The sequence below is a fragment of the Gymnoscopelus braueri genome, assembly GCF_963280865.1.
Source record: "Gymnoscopelus braueri genome assembly, chromosome: 11".
Classification (NCBI taxonomy): domain Eukaryota; kingdom Metazoa; phylum Chordata; class Actinopteri; order Myctophiformes; family Myctophidae; genus Gymnoscopelus; species Gymnoscopelus braueri.
Genome location: NC_137613.1, coordinates 15,736,894 through 15,758,074, shown reverse-complemented (window position 1 = coordinate 15,758,074; position 21,181 = coordinate 15,736,894). Strand labels below are relative to the sequence as shown.

The window sequence follows — 21,181 nt, the reverse complement described above, 5'->3', positions numbered from 1 at the left end:
AGGGTTAATTTAACGTCTCTGTCGGGTGGAAACCTCATATGTCCAAAACTGTTACTTTCTCAGTATTCAAATTCAAAAGTATCAAAAGTAGCAGATCTATAAGCTCAAAGCGAGCTTCGAGTTTGTGTATTTGCTACTTTTGCGTGACGCTGTAGTATGATCAAGTAGGGCATTAATTTATGAAGAAACACACACAAAAAATAATATGGAGGTGAGAGGTTTCTGCCCGACAGCGACGACATAGGGCTTACGTGGTTAATTTCTCCAGCCGCAAAGCAGACCGTAAGAATAGAGAATGATGACACATCCTTGTGCTGCATGGCTTTGAGCGTCATCATCCTCTGCAGGCGATCCCTGAAGACTTAATTCAATATGAAGTGCAAACACGGCGAGGCTGCCAATACGAAGCACTTAAGTCTTTGGCCTGTGTGTGTTACTGTATGTAGTGTAGTCCTGGCTTTACAGCACCATGGATCGGATGGCTAATCGTGCTGATTAAAAATCCAAAGCCTTCCCGAATCTCTCAATTCAGATTTGGAAACTAGGCTGGGGTGGAAGTTAAAGTACTGCCTGCCTGCCTAACGATGATGTCACTGGTAGGCGCGGGTTTCTGAACTCTCCACAGCCCTCCTGAGACACAGACTGAGTAGACAAAAATTATACCATTTTATCATGAGCATTATCATGGTCCAATTATATGAATATACAGTAGGTTGAAAATTGTTTATCTCTCTCACATGTATTCCCTTATGTTTATTTATTATTTATAAACATTTTGACTGGCCTGGGAGGGCCAGGCCTGTCGAAATGTTTTCATAATCATCTGGTCTGATCATTACAAATATTTAAGATAATTATTTGTAATTATTTTGCATAATAGTCTGAATCTGTATGTATGCATCTGTTCTAAAATGAATAAATGTTCAAACATTTTCAAAAAAGAGAAAGTATAACATTAACATTGTTAAGTAAGGCCTATTTTGGCCATAGTACATTATTCATTTTAATTATTGTTACTGAATCAAACAAGAAGTCCCGCACACTGTATCTTGCTGTGGCAACTCACTTTTTTTAATGACAAACGTTTCGGTCCGTCTGGACCTTCCTCAATTATTGTTACTGGTCATTTCTTTGTATATTTTATTTATTCTTGTTCTTGTTTAAAACGCCTAAAAGGCAAACAGAAATGACATCTTCATTTATGTTCCAATGCCAAAAAACACTAATCAAGTCATTTAATCGTCAAGTAACATTTCATGATCGCGTGACAACCCCTAACCTTCCTCCTCCTCCCTGAGTCCCATTTGTTTTCTGTTACATCGTCATCTACCCATTCCTCTCTCTCTCTCTGTCTCGCCCCTTACAGTTACAATCTCACCCCTCCTCCCTGCTCCCTCTGTCCTCTCTTCACCCATCTCTCTCTCTCGCTCTCTCGCTCTCTCGCTCTCTCGCTCTCTCTCTCTCTCGCTCTCTTGCTCTCGCTCTCTCTGCGAGAGAAATAAGCAACCAGGTCTATGAAAACAAGCCCAAGTGACTATATAGGCTACTGCTATTTTCAATTTCAGATGGGGGCGGGGGGAAGCTGCGGACAAATACATAGTCATTTGGGGGGGTCCCACTGTTTTAAACAACATTAGGAAACATGGCCAAATAAGCAACTACACTTTAGAGACAAGCCCAGACATGGCAACATTGCTCTCTCTGGATCTCTCTCTCTCGCTCTCTCTCTCTGTCTCTCTCTGTGACTCTCTCCCCCTCCCTCCCTCCCTCCCTCCCTCTAGTGTGTGTGTTTGTGCCAGCAGCACCTGCAATGCAGCACTGCATAGAGAGCTGTGACCGCTAGTTTGGTGTAATGCCCCCCCCAGGACGTCATGTCTACTGTCTCTCTCTCTCTGTCTGTCTCTGTCTCTGTCTCTCGCTCTCTCTCTCTCTCTCTGTATTGTCGGCCCCTCGTCTGACAGTTCCAAAGCTTTATGGGCACGATAAAGACTGCTCTCCTACCGCCAAAGCATCCATTTAAAACCCAGCACCCATATATCAACTTATCTAATCTATCCAATCTATTATCTACCTCTCTCTCCCTCCCTCTCTCTTTCTCTCTCCCTCTCTCTCTCTCTTACTCTCTCCCTCCCTCGGTCCCTCAGTCCCTAATTCCCTGACATTTTGTTGTTGTCGGGCAGAAACCTCCATAATTTTACTTTTCGTGTTTTTTTGGTAAATTAACGCCCTACGTGATCACACTACAGCGTCCCACAAAAAGTATTAAAAGTAGCAGATCTGCAAGCTTGTGGGTCTGCTACTTTTGCTGTGTTTGAATTTGAATCCCGAAAGGTTTTGGACATGATGGGTTTCCACCCGACAGAGACTATTTGTTCGTAACCACTTTAGACCTCCCTTCCCCACAACACATGTGCACACACAGCATGCACTGCACTCATACACACACACACACACACACACACACACACACACGCAGTGGTGGAAGAAGTCGTTTTTCTTTACTTAAAGAAATAGTTCACCCAAAAAATTACTTTTGTTCTATCGATTGGTTGGACACCCCATGGAGACTTGAATTCATGGATATTACTAAGCCACTAATTTGATGACCAGCAGACCGGTAGGCAGTGGTTCCGGTAGGAGACACAAATGAGACTCTTTTTGTCTCCTACAGGAACCGCTGCTGGTCATCAAATTATTGGCTTAGGAATGCGTCAAAAACAAAAATCCATGAATTCAAGTCTTCATGGGGTGACCAATCGATAAAAAAAAAAAAGTCATTTTGGGGGTGAACTATCCCTTTTAAGAAAAAGTTGCAATACCACAATATATAAGTCCTGTGTTCAAAAGTGTAAAAAAAGGATTAGCATTAAAATATATTTAAGTTCTCAATGTGACGCATGGCGATGCATTTTAAGCTTATACAGTATGTAGATTGGTTATTTTGGAATAGCCAAAGTATAAAATGGAGCTTAAAAACTAACCAGTAACTAAAGATGTCAAATACAGTGAAAAGCCCAATATTTGCCTCTGCCAAAAACATGGAAATACTCAAGCAAGGCAATTTTATTTGTATAGCACATTTCAACAACGAGTCAATTCAATGTGCTTTACACAGAACAACAGGAAAGGAAACATAATTCTACAATGACATTTTGGAGGCATAAAACAAAATAAGTAAAAGATAACGGATACATTTACAGTGCAGAAGAGAAAGGAAAAAGAAAAAAAGAAGTAACTCAATCAAAGGCAGCGGAAAACGGAAAGGTCTTTAGTTGTGTTTTAAAAGAAATAAGAGTGGCAGCCGACCTGCAGTTTTCTGGGAGTTTGTTCCAGATACATGTGGTGCATAAAAACTAAATGCTGCTTCCCCACGTTTATTTTTGGTTTTAGGGACAGAAAGCAGACCTTTCCCCCGATGTCCTGGGAGATCTGGAAGGTTCATGATATCGCACTTAAGATCAGAAATGTATTTTGGCCCTAAACCAAAGCTTTATAGACCAACAGTAGTATTTTTTAATCTTTGACACACAGGTAGCCAGTGTAAGGATTTAAGAACTGGAGTGATATGCTCCACTTTCTTTAAGCAAATGTACCTAAAAATCGTACTTAGGCTCAGTACTTGAGTAAATGTATATTTAGTCACTGTACACCACTGTGCAAACATACGCACACCAGCACCATTATACACGCCCGATCGTCTCAGCTGTCAGCTTCATGCAGAGTCAGTGAGCTGCTGCTGACATCATCATTGCCAAGACAACCCACATCGGTTACCTTCACTCCACAGGGGACCCTATGGATTTATCCATCTGTCTCCCTCTCTACCCATCTCTCTCTCTGTCTCTGTATCCCTCTCTAGTGGTCTCTCTATCTGTCTCCCTCTCTGCTATTTTCTGCGAAAATATTTAATGTAGAGCTAAAACAGAAAAGACACTATTATAAAGCCACGAGGGATTCGGTCAACCATATGGGTTTAAGTGGTTAAAGTGATTCTGATGCTATATTAACTAATTTAGCTGGGGAGCCCACTCAAGGACCCCATTTTGAGAACCACTGATTTACACAATACAGCCCCCCCCCCCCCATTTCAACCATTAGTCTGTCCTAGTAGGGTTTTCAGGCATTATTTGGACTGTCGCCATTTTTGGTCATTCACTTACAACTCCATCTGCACTACTTACTACATTGCAAAATCCTGAGTGTCACTTTAACTCTACTCTAAGGCCCTGATAGGTGTAATATCGTAAGTGAAAAGAGCACATTTTAAATGCTACTAATAAGAAACGCTGAGCCAGATAGGAGCAACACGCTGACTGAGATTCAATCAAGATGGTTCCATATAGTCCCATCTTACACATCATTGGTCAAACTGATGTGAAGTGGGTTTCTAAAGTGGGTGTCTCATGCCAGAAGCCAAGGACCATGGACCAGAAGCCAAGGACAGAAGCCAAAAAATACATTTTTGGGGGTCCTTAGCACGAAAAAGTTTGAGAACTACTGATTTAGAAGGCATTTTGTAGAATCGGCCTCAGCTCTTAATGGGTTAAACAGACACTGAGGATATTCCTGTGTTTGCATGCTGCTAGTCACGGAACAGAATTTGTACTTGTAATATTATTTATTCATATACTGCACTGAAGAACATCGAGCACAGTGCACCCCCGCTGGTTTTTAAGCCCCATTTTATCTGTGTTCTGCTACTGGCTGCTGCTGCTGGAGGACCAAATTTCCCTTGCACCGTTATTCCCTATATTACGGTAGCAGCAGTCACCTCACTGTTGGCCCATGTGTCAGAGCTGAGGGGCGGGTCTGTCTGTCTGTCTGTCTGTCTGTATCATGGGGGAATATTAGTGTTATTATCATTAAAATCTCAGTGTTTTGCCAATTATTTAGGAGCCAACTTGAACTATATCCTCATGGCCCACCGGTTGGGAGGGACTCACTGCTCTGGAGCAGTGGTTCTTAAACCTTTCAGGTCGTTTTACTGTATGTTGGTTTGTTTACTGTTGAGTAAACAAACCACCAAAAACAAAACACTTTCAGTTCTCAAAGTGGGGCCCGCTTGAGGGGGTTCCAGGTGGTCCCAAGCAAAATGTGTTTAAACAGCATCACAATCATTTTAACCCCTTTATCCATATTTTATGCGTTGGCTATTCAAAAGTAGCAGATATACAAGCTCCCAGCGTGTCACTTTGTGCCGTGCTGCGAGCTTGTACATCTGCTGTTTTTATTTATTTATTATTTGAACGCATATCTTTTCAGATGGGTGTCCGCCGCCAAAAATAAATCAATTTGGGGGTCCTTGTGGCCCGAAAAGAGAATGAGAACCACTGCTCCAGAGGACTATGGGTGCATATCTACTGTACCTCGCTGGGTGTGACTCAGGACTTGGCCTCTCCTCCGTAGTGCTCTATGTCTACGTAATGCATACTTCATGGTCTGCTCTCTTACATAACTCCTGCTGAGTAGTAGCTCTGCTATCCTGCACACTGCATTCAGCAGGTCAAGTAGGTTGCTCTGGTAACCATCCAATACGTCGTTTCCACGACTGTGTGTGTGTGTGTGTGTGTGTGTGTGTGTGTGTGTGTGTGTGTGTGTGTGTGTGTGTGTGTGTGTGTGTGTGTGTGTGTGTGTGTGTGTGTGTGTGTGTGTGTGTGTGTGTGTGTGTGTGTGTGTGTGTGTGTGTGTGTGTGTGTGTGTGTGTGTGATTTCAAGGCAGCACTGTGTTTTATTGGTGCAAGCTTGCATTAGCCTGACACTCAGCCTGAATTTTCATTTAGATTAACTCCATTATTCAGTCTGAAAGCCCTCTCAGTGCAGCCGCTTTCTGAGATGGGGGCGTGATCAAAGTGGGACTCTTTGGCGATTGGTTCATACCGGATCATCCCCATTGGGCCGGTTAGATGTTCAACCGAGAAAACCCTGCCTTCGACAGCGTCACCAGACGCCTGAGTGTGGCTAGCGATTCAGGGGTTGGAGCCAGGCTAAGCTAACCAAAACTGCAGCAATGTGCAGTCCAACATGATGTCCAGTGAATTGTGTTCAATATGTTTTCCATACTGCTGTTGTTTACACACAGCTGTCACCTTCAAATGGCAATCTAAGGTTTTCTTTCCCAGAAAGAAAGCCTGGAGAAAGTTGAAGTGAGAAGCATATATTGTTTTTCTGTAAAGTTGCCTCTAAATATTCGTAGTTCCGGGATGCGGTGTTTTGGGCTTGTTATTTGGTATCTCAAGAACGCCCAAATGAATGTATTTCTCTGCAGATCCCCATCTGAAGAACATACTTCAAATATATTACAAATATTTCATTTTTTTCTTCTTTTTGAAAATACCAGATCTACAAGCTCACAACATGGTGAGCGGCCATTTTCAAATAGCCAATGTATATAGGTTTAAAGTGCTGATGTAGCCTAGTCGCTTCTTTTGTGCTTGCTGCTTATTTCTCTCTCAAAATCTGGCAACAGTGCATGAAACTACTTCTCAGTGAAACAATGATGAATGCAGAACGTTAAGTCAACAAAAGCTGTCAGCTTTGTGCATTGCACCTCAGGCAATGTTTGAATACATTTCTCTTCCATTTTCTTTAAGCCTACAAATAGATAGATATTCTGCAACGTTGCACCAGGCAGATCCAGTGAATCACTGTATCTCCAGAGAATCACCTTTTCTCCAAAAGTTTGGGTTTTGACCATTCATTGCCCGCCCCACCGTGTTGAGTATGGGCTTGAATAATAACTGTGTGTGTGTGTGTGTGTGTGTGTGTGTGTGTGTGTGTGTGTGTGTGTGTGTGTGTGTGTGTGTGTGTGTGTGTGTGTGTGTGTGTGTGTGTGTGTGTGTGTGTGTGTGTGTGTGTGTGTGTGTGTGTGTGTGTGTGTGTGTGTGTGTGTGTGTGTGTGTGTGTGTGTGTGTGTGTGTGTTTCAGATGGGAGGAGGAGTACACAGCCAGAGTGGACCTACAGGACAAAGTGGCCGAACTGGAGGAGGTACAGTAGATCTTTAGAACCTCACTGGATTTCAGAACAGCCAGAGACACAGACCCATAGAAGAGTGTCAATCCATATTCTAACCTTTTTGTGTTTTTTTTTGTAAATTAACGCCCCTACTTTATCATACTACAGTGTCACACAAAAGCATCAAAAGTAGCAGATCCACAAGCTCGAAATGTGGCGCGAAGCAACGCGTTTTGAGCTTGCGGATCTGCTACTTTTGCTACTTTCGAATTTGAATCCTGAGAAAGTAACAGTTTGGGACATGAGGTTTCCACCCGACAGGCGGAACAACTGAAAGCCGGGCCGGTAGGCATGGCACACTGATCAGGCCCCCCCAGCGCACACACGCATGCACGCTGAAAATTTGCAGGTTTCGGGCGGATTGTGTTAGTTTTTGTGTTACTTTATTTCGGTGTTAGGGTGAGCTTCCAACAGTGTATTGGGGTGCCTCGAATATATTTGCAGTTCCATGTAAGCTGGTGAATCTCTGGTAAAGTTGCTGAGAGGCGGCCGCGGAGAGGCGGAGCACGCAAAGTGCGTCTATTTCTAATATAATAAAGGTCCATGTGATCCGACGGCCCGTAGGCGGCCGCCTACCTGGCCTATGCGGACGCTCCGCCACTGGAGACGATATTGTCCACATACATACCAGCAACACAGAACAGAAGATGAACTGTGAAGTAATTTCACTACACATATACGTTTCATTATTATGAAAGAATAGGTGTTATAATGTACCTGTTTGTCTGTACGACAGTAATGTAGAAGGACTGTACAGTAATATATATCTGACCATTTAGTTATAATGAATTGCATTCATTTTCTACAAAATGAATGGAATTAATATTACTAGACCCCAATAGTGCAACGGCTGTCACACGGTTGTTTGTGTGTACTGTACTGATGGTTCTGCAAATATACTCACAGGACAAGGCAGGTTAAAAGGTCAACTGAACAGAGCACTGAGATCACGTCCAGTGGGTGGGGGTCACATGGGCTATACACAACAGCGTTTAATAAATTAACATTATCATTTAAACTTCTCCAGGCTTATTCCACTGCACGTTGCATATTATATTTGTCTCCATTCGGCAGAGAGAGAGCTGTTCCTTTATTGCAAGTTCATATAGCAAGAATGGTCTTTAGAATCTCTTCGGTTATCAAATTTATAGGAACTGTGCTTTTCATTGCACCCTAGGCCCAGCCTCGTGTGGCCAGACAATATCACACGACACACTGCGTGGAGGGCTAAAGTGCAATGCAATTTTGCAATGGCAGATTCGTCTGGTACCAGGCTACCCTAGGCCTGTCACAGTTATTACATAATCGCCTAATCGCAATTATTTGAGATAATCGCAATTATTCGTCATAACCATTTTCATGTTGAAAATGTTTCATATATTTTCAAACATTTTCAAAGATATTGGAAATAGCAGATCTTCAAGCTCAAAACGGCGTGAGCTTGTAGATCTACTATTTCCACTATTCATGTTTTATTTTAGGATAAAGTTATTAAATTATGCAAGTCATTTGTCATATCGGCCCTGTGCAACTTTTATTTAAGAAGCCTAAAAGCCTCAACAGAAATGTCATTTATATTCACAATGTCCAGATGTTCAACGACAGAAACGGCAATTAAATCGTTAATTAAGCGACAATTAATCATCATGTAAAATTGTCATAATGGTGACAGCCCTGCCCTCGTGAGAGCACATTGACACTGATTGTGTTTCTGTTCTCTCCATGGTGCTGAAAAAGCACATTTCCAGTTAAACATAGCCTAGTACATGTTAGTAGCATGTATGATATCTCCAAGTTAGAATGCAGACAATGAAGAAAGCATAGTCACCTGCATTAAACTAGGTTTCATCTTTAGTTTGTGCTTTTCAGGTTGTTGGTCTATAAGCTGCTCTTGTGTTGTGATTGAATGTACATTTTAATGCTTGGTGTGCTGGACAGTCAGTTCAACATGGTTCATAATTCTGAAGAATTAACTAAAGAGTAATTTATGCAACAGAACTTAAATAAATGAAAAGTGCCCCCCCCCCCTTAACTCTTCCAGTGCCATGCTTATTTATGGAATTTTGGCTCTGAGTGCCACAACCAAAATTAATTGTAAAAAAAAAGTGCTTAGGAGCCGAGATACAGCCTTTTTCAGTCAGAAGTTAAACAAACAGTGAATGGAGCAGCAAATCTTCAAATCATCATATCTTGGGTTCTGAACATGTTTTTCCAAAAAAAATAATATTATTATTGTTTTTATGACGTCTTGGCGCTCAGTGCGTCAGGCCTCGTGACGTCTTAGACGTCATGTGGCATTGAATGAGTTAACTGCAGAAAATGATCCAGGCCTACACCCCCTCCCACTCACTGCGATCAGCAAACACAGATAGAATGTCTGTCTGTCCATTCCGTCCCTACAACACCCTGGCCGTCACTCCAAGCGTCCTAGACTTTGTTAACCCATTAAGACCTCTAATTGATTTAGAATGCCTTCTAAATCAGTAGTTCTTCTTAGACTTTCAAGATTTTTCAAAAATAGCAGATGTACAAGCTCGCAGCGCGGCACGAAGTTGAGCGCTGTGAGCTTGTACATCTGCTATTTTTGAATTGCCAACGTGAAAATCTAAAATGACACGGATGCTTTCCCGTTTTTTTTTTTACTGCAGGCATATCTGATTTATATCTGAAATATGGTCTTTAGGACTGAGCGTCCACACTGTTATTTGCAAGTGATCAGAGCGAATGTGTGTGTGTACTGTATTCAGACATCGTCGACCTCCATTGGTTACTGTGGTAACGACATAGATGTTAGTAATGCATAATTTATACTCTGTCATACGCCGGTGTCACTCGCCAAAAATAGATGATTTACAAGCTCGCACCATCCGCAGTCCATCTATCTCCTCCTTGGGTTGAACAATTGATTTGGTATTGCACATCGTTGTGCAATAAAATTGAGCGGCGGCATCTGCAGTGACTGACAAAGCCTATTTTCTCAGATGAAGACTGATGAAGATGATTAAAAATGTTGAACTCTGTCACTCAATTAAAACACTGTCCGTCCTCATCCGTCCTCATCCGTCATTCTCCACAGTGGGTTGACCAATCGATCTGAAATTGCACATGACATTGTACATGGGTATTGACCATTGGCACACATGCAGGGACTGAAAAAAGCTGATTTGTCAATTGTCTCCTATACATTTACACTGTTTATTAGCATTTTTGCCAAGTCTGCACAGAGTTGTGCCAAATGTGCACAATTCGTGCATCCCTAGAAGTCTGCATGTAGTTGGCCCTCAGTCACCCATCACCGGGTATGGACTACCGGGCTCGGGTATGGACTAGTCCGTCCCCGAGTCACTAGTCACCACATCTATGCTGTTTGCTTGTCCACAAATGTTAAGGTTTGATGTTTACCTGGTATTTTACTTACTTTATTGATTTGGACGGGACAATGAACAATACAATATTACATACATGATTATGTAATGTAAATATACCGGATTTAGCAAGAATGCAAATTTGTAGCGCTTTGATTTTGATTTAATTAAGGATCCGCATTAGCTGGTGCCATACAGTAGCAACCAGCTAATCTTCCTGGGGTCCATATAAACACATAAAAACAAATCTTAAATTGAAAACACACCCACAATACATGATAAACCAACTAACATAAAGAAAATAAAAATAATATTGAAAGAGTATCAACACAAGTACTTAGGTTTTTAAGGGACGATCATGACGGTCTCTCTTTTAAGTCTCACATAGACACTGATGTGAAAAAACTCAATAAGACGTGTATAGAAATATGTTGTCTCTGCTCCCTTCTTGCCAGTATTATACGGCGATTTTCTATACACGCACACTCATGTGTCAGCACTACGTAATGCTGGACACGGTGTACCGCGGGGTGCTCAGATTTGTCACCAACTATGAATCTCAATCATCATTGTACCCTCTATATGGGAGCAGGCTGGCCCTCCTTAACTTTGCACAGGCTGAGTCACTGGTATCTATTCATTTATAAGGTCATACGGACACAGCTGCCATCATATTCATGCACATCCATTACCCTGCAGTACAGTAACACATTCATTACCCTGCAGTCAGTGGTGTAAAGTAACTAAGTACATTTACTCAAGTACTAAGGAACATTTTGAGGCATTTTTACTTTACTTGAGTAATTCAAATTTTCAACACATTTACTTCTACTCCACTACATTCCAGAGGCAAATATTTGTACTTTTACTCCACTACAATTATTTGAAAACTTTAGTTACTTTGTAGAATTTGATTATTATTACAAAACATACATTACCTAGTTCAGCCCTACAGTATATACATTTCGGCCATTTGAAAATGGCAGATCTACAAGTTCACAATGTGACGCATTGTGAGCTTGTAGATCTGCCATTTCCTAAATATTTTTATACATTTTAAAACTTGTGAAATGGCACCTTCTGCATAATGAGTACTTTATACTTTTGGTACTTTAAGTACATTTTGATACTAATACTATAATAATAATAATAATAAGTGGTAATATTGTGAGAAATAATCTTTCCCTGACTTGTGTGTAACTTCATGTGGCATTTATTTTTGAATCTTTAATTGTTAGAAGCTTACAATCTACAGTATACTGACTCGACGTATAATGGTGTAACTTTGTGCTGTGACCTACCTGGCTAAATAAAAGTGAAATAAAATCGAATAAATATGTGCACGCCAACGGGCGGGGCTCGTGCCAGCCAGCCCAGGTCGGACGGTCACAGGTCGGAAATAACCTGACTAATGCATCACTGCTGCAGACATACTATAAAATGCAGACACACTTTAATATTTAACACCTATTCATCTATGAATAATTCATATCTTCATGATTTGTGTGTGTGTGTGTGTGTGTGTGCATGTGCAGGACCTCCAGGAGAGTGAGGTGTGCCAGGATGAGCTGGCTCTGAGAGTCAAACAGCTGAAGGCAGAGCTGGTCCTCTTCAAGGGTCTCATGAGTAATGTGAGTATACAGAGACCCCTGAGTTACATCGATGTACAGCATGTTCAGTTATGGATGGACACAGTTCTCATGGGTTTACACTCTATTCGGGGGGGGGGGGTGTACCGAAAAAGCCGGAGGCCTTCGGGGCCAACCACGCTCACCCCCTCCACATGGAGATTGAAAATCGAGTGACCGATAGGAAGGACTTATTCCTTTACCCCGTGGGTCTTCAACAGGGGGTCCGGGACCCCAAGGGGTCCTCAAAGTTACTACAGGGGGTCCGCCGAATCTTTGTGTGCTGGGGAACATTAGCTGAAAATAACACAACGCCTCGCGCTGCAAGGCGTTGTGAGCTTGTAGATCGGCTGTTTTCGGAGAGTCTGTGTAGAGGGAAAAAGAGCAGACCAAGTACAACTATCTGAAAATACACATTAACATGAATCCAGCTATCTATGAAATCTATGAAAAAGTTTAATCTGCAACACAATTTTATACAATATGTAGTGGTGGGGTCCCTGCTTCATCTCTCTCTCAGCTAGGGGGTCCTTGGCCTGAAAAACGCTGCTTTACCCCGTGATGAGGCCTGAGGGGCTTAGTCAGTCATTCGTGCCGTTTGCTATGAGAATGTATAACGAGTAACGCAAAGGAGCAACGGTAGTTAACGCTCTGTGGCTCAGTGGCATTATGCTGTGTAGCATTATGCTATACTATAGGCTTACCTTGCTACTCTTGCTACTCGTTTCCTCCCCAGTTCAAAATTGTTCTCTGCGCCCTTGCATGGCACCCTCCTTTTTCCCTGTCAGATCTACAAGCTCACAAGCTTGTGAACTTGTACTGGAAAACGTGTTTGTGTGTAGGCTGCATAAGTTCCAGGGTCTATCCTACTGTCTTATCTCATACTATAGAATTGAGAACTCTGTTTGTCTGTCCGTGTGTGTGTCCATCCATTTTGAATTAAATAAACTCTGGCTGTCTGTCTGCTTGTCTGTCTGTGTCCATCCATTTTGAATTAAATAAACTCTGGCTGTCTGTCTGCTTGTCTATCTGTGTCCATCCATTTTGAATTAAATAAACTCTTGTCTTTCTGTCTGTCTGCATCATTTTCCTCCTCAATGGTTTGGCCAATCGATCTGAAATTGCACATGGGCATTGGCCTATGCAGTGACTGACAAAGCAGATTTGTTTTGTTTCCCCAAATTTAAGCTGTTTATTAGCATTTTTGTCAAGTCTGCACATAGTTGGGGTGTGCGCATCCCTGCATATTTATTGACTAGTAATGTAATAAACCAATAAAGCCTGCATGTTTAGCTGGGTGTGGGCGTGTGCATGTGTGTGTGGGCGTGCATGTGTGTGGCTGCATATCAAATCACAATAAATATGGATTGTGTCCGTCTCTCTAATATTGTGTCTCTGTGGCCCACCAGAACCTGTCTGAGTTGGACAGTAAGATTCAAGAGAAGGCCATGAAAGTGGACATGGACATCTGCCGTCGTATTGACATCACCGCCAGGCTCTGTGACGTGGCCCAGCAGAGGAACTGTGAGGACATGATCCACATCTTCCAGGTACACATGTCCTCACCACCACCACCACCACCGTCTGTCTGTCTGTGTCACGCATTATGTCCCCTCTGGGGGGGATAGGGCTTTTTCTGTTGCTGCCCCCTCCCTCTGGAATGACGAATAGCAGATCTAAAAGCTTGTAGATTGGCTATTTTTTGCCTTTTTTGTTCAGATAATTTAATACAAAATGGCTGCGGATAATTTACTTCATGCTCCCTTTGGAGAATTGACAACCCATGTGGTCCACTCCTGCAAAGCGAAGGTCCTAATCTTCCTCCTTTTGTTTTCTCGAGGCAAAACATTCAGCTGACGTAGTTCAGCCTCCTCCTTCAAGCTATCGCACCATCTGACAAGGTGGATAATCTCAAATTGACCCTTTTTTCCCCCGTTGCACGATAAGACGTGAAAGTATTTCGACAGACAAAATGCTAAATTCACAGTCTGTAGGGCTGTGCAGAGACATAAGCATCAACCTTGCCATTTAAGGGTGATGCGTATATAGATACAAAATATATAAAAATGAAAAAGAAAAGAAGACATCCACACTTGTGAAATAATCATTTTTATATTTTTGTTGAGACTTCAAAATAAATGATTAGCTTGTTTACCTCTCTTGGACAGCTGTCATTATGCAATTTTATTTGGGCAAGGTACCTTTTTCCCTAAATATATTCAATTTTTTGCAGACTTCATGATTACAGGCTTTTTCTGCCTGAGGTGCCAGGGGAAATGACAAACCTTATTTAATAATAATATCTGGAATGTATATAGTGCTTTTCTAAGTACTCAAAGGACAAATCTTGTGGCTGATTTGTTGTCTAGTGGTTCTCATACCTTCTAATTAATATGTATTTGGCCGCTGACTCCTATTTAGAAATATTTTGTGCCAGGGACCCCACATACAAGATTTGTGCTGTTAAAATGATTTAAAAACATAAAAAAAATATATAGGATTTTTTAAAATAGCATATCATATCTACAGGCTCACAACGTGTGGCGTTGATGCAAAACAACGAGCGCTCCCTTCCCCCCGTCTCAGCTAATCACAAAGCCAAGTCCTCATTGCCTATTTTCAAGTGGTTAAACAGATTTTGATGCTATATTAACAAATTTTGCCGGGGACCCCCTAGAACCCCTCAAGGACCGCTGGGGGTTTGAGAACGTCTCTCTCTCTCACTCTCGCTCTTTATTTCAGCAGGTGGCCACGCCCCCGTCCACTCTGACCCGTCGACCCAGGAAGCACAGCGGCCCGCTGGTGAAGGGCGCCGACGGCGACGATCCGGGCAGCATGTCCGAGAGCGAGGGGGGCGGAGCTAAGGACGAGGACTCGTGCAGCACGTCAGCCAATCAGATCAACGAGGAGATGCAGAGGATGCTAAACCAGCTGTAAGCTATTTTTCACTTTTTTCTAGAAGGAAAAGTGAATAGGAGCGCTAGGGGGCGGTAGGGGATGGAATGGAGGTGGACGGAATTGTATGTGTTTTTTTTTTTTTTTATTGCACTGCTGGTATATTGTTCCTATTGAACTTTGAATGTATGCTATCTAATGACCTCTTCCATTAAGGAAAGGATTCCAAATAAGCCTGTTGGTTTCTTCCTTTTCTTGCACAATAGCTTGTTTCCTTTTGATATGTATTGTTTCTATTTTATAGTACAACGTGCTAATAAACTAAACATATCTCGTGAAGCAAAACGAGCGCTCCCTTCTCTCTGTCTCAGCCAATCACGAGCTGAGTCCTCACTTTTCCTCCTACGAAAGCTGTAGGTACCTTGTTTGTTATCTATGTTAAAATGTCTCCACTTCTGTGCACTCATTTGTGTGGGTGTGGGTGTGTGTGTGTAGTCGTGAGTGTGAGTTTGAGGATGATTGTGACAGTCTGGCGTGGGAGGAGACAGAGGAGACATTGCTGTTGTGGGAGGATTTCCCTGGATACACACTGAGCAGCATGGACACACAGGGAGAGGTACACACGCACAGACGCACACGCGCGCGCACGCACACACACACACACACACGTCACACACAGCGTAAGTTTGTATTACTATACTTGTGAGGACATCGTCATTTTAAGAAAGACGTTTTTTGTATAGTATAATATACATTAGTATAGTATGTTTTGGTGTAAAGCGTAATTCAGGCATAACTCTTAACTCTAATCCCTAAACCCAACTTTTAAATGTCTAAATCCTAAACCCAACCCCAGCCTAACCCTCTTCTTGTGAAGACCAGGAACATGGTCCTCACAACATCTATTTACATTTGGTCCTCACAAGTAATACAAACACACATAGTTGCTAAGCTCCTAAACACATTATGTATATAAAACAATGCAATGCGAAGCTGTTCCATTGTTTACCTTGACTGATGATGAATGTTGGAATGCAGTCCATTTCTTGCAACTCTCTTCATTTTGGGGGAAATGCAGAAAAGAAAAAAATATATATCACTTTCTTTTGGCAAAGCTCATCTGGGCTTTTGGGACAACGTGAGGTCAACCGAAACCCTGCACAATAAAAACCAGATTTTTAGACGAAGGGAAAGCCAGCAATCTCTTCAGACTTAATGCATTTAGTTTGCTTTTTTTTTCTTTACATTTTATGCTTTCTGAGGGAGTGCGGTGTCTGGTGTGAAGTTGATCAGATCAACAGTTCTCCAAACATTTATCTGCAAATCGTATATGGATATCCCAAAGTACATAACTGGGCTCAAAATATGGATATCAATCCTTCTATAAATTACACAAATCTCTGCGTATCTTGAGAATCGCCTCGCCGATCGGACCCAAACGGTGCTGCCTGTTTGGTTACATTTGCACAGTATCTGAGTTATAAGGATTTTACAATATAGACAGAGTCTTGGTGTCTAAACATGTTCTAATTCATAACTTAATTCATAACAATGACTTAATGTGATAATACTGTACATATTCTGCTTCTCTCTCTCCTACATCACACACACACACACACACACACACACACACACACACACACACACACACACACACACACACACACACACACACACACACACACACACACACACACACACACACACACACACACACACACACACACACACACACACACACACACCAACAGCAGGAGGAGTCTATAGAGAAGGTGATCAATGACACGGAGTGTCTGTTTAAATCCAGAGAGAGGGATTACCAGGACACCATCGGCCAGATAGAGGTGAGACACAACCACTGTTTGTGGGTGTGGGTGGTATATCCTTGTGGCTACCCACAATCCCCACAAGGATAGTGATATCAGTCAAACCTGAACTTGTGGGGATGTTCTTCAAGTCCCCTTGAGGGAAAGGGACATTTTCATGCCTAAGGAAGACTTTTATAGCTAAGGTTAAGTTGCTTGATTTAGTCCAGTTTCCGTGCGCTCCACAATTGCCCCTCCAAAAGGACACCTGGCTTTGCAACATGTTTTGCAGATTAGTCCTTTCTCACTCAAGAAAGAAGAAGAAAGAAGGACAAAGCTTGAAAGAACTGCATTTGTTTTTTTGCTTTTGCTTGAGGCGTCTCTGTCCATATCTTGTTGTCTTTGTTTTTTTAGACGGCTGACTCGTGATGATGAATCATTGGATAGCTACAGTATGTGTGCTAAGAGCTCTGTGTTTAGACTGTGTGTGATGACGCAGGTTCTATACTATAGGTCTTTACCTGCGTCAAATCATCATCATCACACAATATAGGTCCTATTGTCTTCAAAGCAAGGGAGCGACAGAGTAATACAAAAGAGTCAAACAAGCTGCCAGGCACCAGCGGGTGGCAGCCTGAGTTATCAATTTAACATAATAGAGCCTTTTACGGGAGAAATCTACCTACTGCGCTGCAGCGATTTGTTGTGCGTGAGTCATTCCGGAGGGGTGCATGAGGGAGGGAACATCGATAATTCCCGCTATGTGTATACTGTCACTGTTGATGCTACAGTCGGTCATGTCTCCTCCGTTACCTGGTACTTCTTTTCACCTGACAGTGAGGAGTTTCATCGGTGGGATTTCTTTGGGCCGTTGATCTGCTTTGCAAAAGCCAGTGACCTTGTGTTTTATCTTTCAAGGCCAATGGTCATGTTACCAATTTTTTTTAAATTAATTTTGTGAACTTGAATCAAATGAATATGTCTAATAATGGAAGATGCTTAAATTTACAACTTAAGCAATGTATTGTACTAGAGGGCGCCCGGCCCACTAGCTGCGCACAGGGCTCTAGCGAGGGCGTGCTTATTTTGGGGTACCAAAATCGTGGGATAAAAATTTCCCCAGAAAAGTAAAAAAAAAGTTTTTAATAAAAAATAAAAGATCCGTTGGGACCCCCGCGGACCCCCGTGAAACATCGCGGACCCCTTCGGCTGTTTTTTTTTTTTCATGAAGGTGGTTGCTTGTTTCTGGCGCACATCTGGCAACACTGACCTGTCTGCTTGTCTTTTCCCAACGTAGCAACCCAGATGCAGAGTCGTGTGTTGTTGTTGTGGGGAGATTACAAAAGCGGCTGCGTGGTGTTGGTTGTCTTTGGGATGTACATAGCACGTGAATGACGGACATATTACCGTGAGTGTGGTGTGATAGAGACATGACTAAAGTGAAAGCAACGGCGCGGGTTGAAGCGAAGTGGTCGCGTGTGTTGTTGTTGTGGGGAGATTTCAATAGCGGCGGTTGCTCGTGCGCGCGCATCCAGGCAGGCGCATGGGCAGTTCTGCCGATGCAACTTTGACCTAACTGTAACCTACCGAGGCACACCTCGCGCATGCGCCTTATTCCCAATTGTATAATAAGATTGCTAGTTTGACATAGTATAATACTGAAATCAGTCGTGGTGACTGATAAGTTTAACCCATTAAGACCTGAGGCCAATTCTATAAATGCCTTCTATATCCGTAGTTCTCACACTTTTAAGATTTAAGATCTACAAGCTCGCAGCATGGCACGAAGTGACACGCTGTGAGCTTGTATATCTGCAATTCTTTTAATAGCCAACCTACGACAGTCTACAACGCGCCGTGATGTGAGGCGTTGTGAGCCTGTAGATTTTCGCTGTTTTTGACTATGACTTTGTCTCACCTATAATTACATCCCCAAAATAGAGACACCAGGTTGAAAGGGATTAATAAACCAGAATGTGGCAACGGTCAAGGAACGCAATTAAGATTACGTTTCTTTGATTATGATGATTGTAATTATCCTTCCAGTTGGAGCTGGCTACAGCTAAGAGTGATATGAACCGTCACCTGCATGAGTACATGGAGATGTGTTCTATGAAGAGAGGACTGGACGTTCAGATGGAGACCTGCAGGAGACTCATCACACAGAGCGGAGACAGGTATGCATGCGCACACATTGGACACAATAATCTGTCTATTGCTCTCTCTCTCTCTCTCTCTCTCCCTTCACTCGCTTATTCTGTCTGTCTGTCTGTCTGTCTGTCTGTCTGTCTGTCTGTGTATCTAACAGCAAGTCCAGTTCTCTGATCACTCTGACAGTGGAGGACAGTGACGGTGAGGACAGAGAGAGGATGAAGCCAGCCCTGCCTGCAGACTGCGAGGGCTCTGATACCTACTGTGACAACAACATCCCTTCATTACCCTGGAGGAAACCTTAACACACACACACACACACACACACACACCACCAATACCTTGTTGACATGCAGGCGTAGGCACACCTCTGATATCAAATGCATATACAGTACATACAGCAGAATCCTGAGTATTAACTTAACAATTTTCAAGCTGGCGTCCCTATTTTTTCAAACATACTGTATTCAAAAACTGCAAAAGAGACTAAAATAGTGGGATAATTGACGAGCCGGTTATTATTGAGAAATAAACCCTGACCGGGGTGATTAGTAGGTCTTTATCACCCCGAAGGGGTTTATTTCTCAACAATGACCGGCTCGCCGTCAATTATCCCGCTTATTACACGGCTACTTAATAAAGAAATGAATAAATTGAACAAAACGAAGGATTTCATTGTTTACGGTAATGAAAGCAGTCCATTAATTTATGCCAGGTGCGTCCAGTGCAACGTGTCACCTCGGAAAATAACGGGAAGTGTTGATAAAATAGAATAAATTGTCGGTCACTGCATTGTCTATTTCTCGCTTGAAATGTTTTGAAAAACATTCTTGAGAGCAATGTTTAGCTGTAAATTACGTTTGTAATTTGTGTTACATGGCCGCCATGTTGGATACTGCAAAAATCAAGCAGCGCAGCAGGTGCTCTGAGTCTTTGATTAGACAGCAGTCTGTTATTGAGCTTAGCGGTAATTATTAGCGGTAATTATTCAAAAATAACACGGCTGAATTCAGTGATTGACCAAACATTCAACCGTCAGCCGTGTAATAAGACCAGATATTAAATGCACACTCAGGATTTTGCTGTGTACTCACAACTCTGGTACTACTCTAAGCGTTGGTACTCTTAGTACTATGAAGTACCCACACACTTACACACAGTGTACACACACAGACACAAACACAGGCACATGCAATAGATAAACACACACACACACACACACACACGTTAAATCCTCATTGTTCTGATAAGGCTGACATCTTGTCTTCCAGTGCTGTTTTACGTTGTTGGGTACTAAAATTATATGCAGAAACAAGGGTTACAGTATGTACAGTAAATCACTGTTTTTCATCGACCCGTGGTGTGGGACGGACCAGGGGTCATGTCACATGTCAAATGGACCCCTAAGTGTCCATACTTAGGGGTCCATTTGACATGTGACATATAAGCCAGATTTGAAACCCAGTGCTGTCTGACTCTCTCTAGCTGTTCTAGTGTCTGTATGTACAGCCCAGCCTAGGGGAAACCTAAGGCTCCCAAGAACCACCAGTTCAAGGATTTGCAGCCCCCTGCAAATCATTGCAGTTTTCAAATAAATCTTTAGAAAATTGGCAGATCTACAAGCTCACAATGCGTCGCATCGAGACGCATTGTAGATCGGCTAATTTCAAATTGCCAAAATGTGTATATAGGGCTGAATGGTTACTGTATGTTTGTTTTGTAGTAATAATCTAAATCTACAAAGTAACTAGTAACTAAAGTTTTCAAATAATTGTAGTGGAGTACAAGTACAATATTTTACTCAAGTACTGTACTTTTACTTCTACTCCACTACATCTCAGAGGCAATGTACAGTACTTAGTTACTTTACACCACTGGTATTAGCTCAGCAGTTGAAATTCCGCACTCGCCCAGGGGACTGGGGTTTGAATCCGACATGAAAGTCATAGGAGCACTTCACCCATTTTCAACCTGGTCTTCATATAATTGATCCTCACTAATGTTCATCATAAGAAGGCACAATTTCTGTCTACTTGCTCTGCGTCTCATTGGTGGGCTCTGGACAGTTCAGCAACCTGCCTACCAGTGACATCATCGAAGGGGATTCCAAGCTAGAAACTACAGCCTTTCTCCTCCTGGAAAGTTAGCATGCTGAAATAGAAGCCAATGTTCTTGCATCGATAAAAAATATGAACAATAATCTTGTTTGAAATGACCAAACATGCCTACCGATGATGTCACTGGTTGGCAGGTTTCTGAAATGCCCACAGCCCTCCTCTGAGACACCATCTTTAAATGAGCATTAGTGAGGACCAATTAATAATA

The 21,181-nt window shown here is 42.3% G+C and overlaps 1 protein-coding gene across 1 annotated transcript in view; it reads left to right on the top strand.

The window, feature by feature from the left end:
- iffo1a (intermediate filament family orphan 1a) overlaps positions 1–19,161 on the top strand; it is a gene marked incomplete at both ends in the record, with an annotated part of 29,733 nt that extends 10,572 nt beyond the window's left edge. Inside the window, 8 exons of the mRNA XM_080442528.1 lie at positions 6,925–6,985; positions 11,913–12,008; positions 13,415–13,555; positions 14,748–14,938; positions 15,396–15,516; positions 16,655–16,744; positions 18,752–18,882; positions 19,014–19,161. Coding sequence (XP_080298654.1) covers positions 6,925–6,985; positions 11,913–12,008; positions 13,415–13,555; positions 14,748–14,938; positions 15,396–15,516; positions 16,655–16,744; positions 18,752–18,882; positions 19,014–19,161 — 979 coding nt within the window. The remainder of the gene's footprint in view (positions 1–6,924; positions 6,986–11,912; positions 12,009–13,414; positions 13,556–14,747; positions 14,939–15,395; positions 15,517–16,654; positions 16,745–18,751; positions 18,883–19,013) is intronic.
- Positions 19,162–21,181: the final 2,020 nt, after the last annotated feature.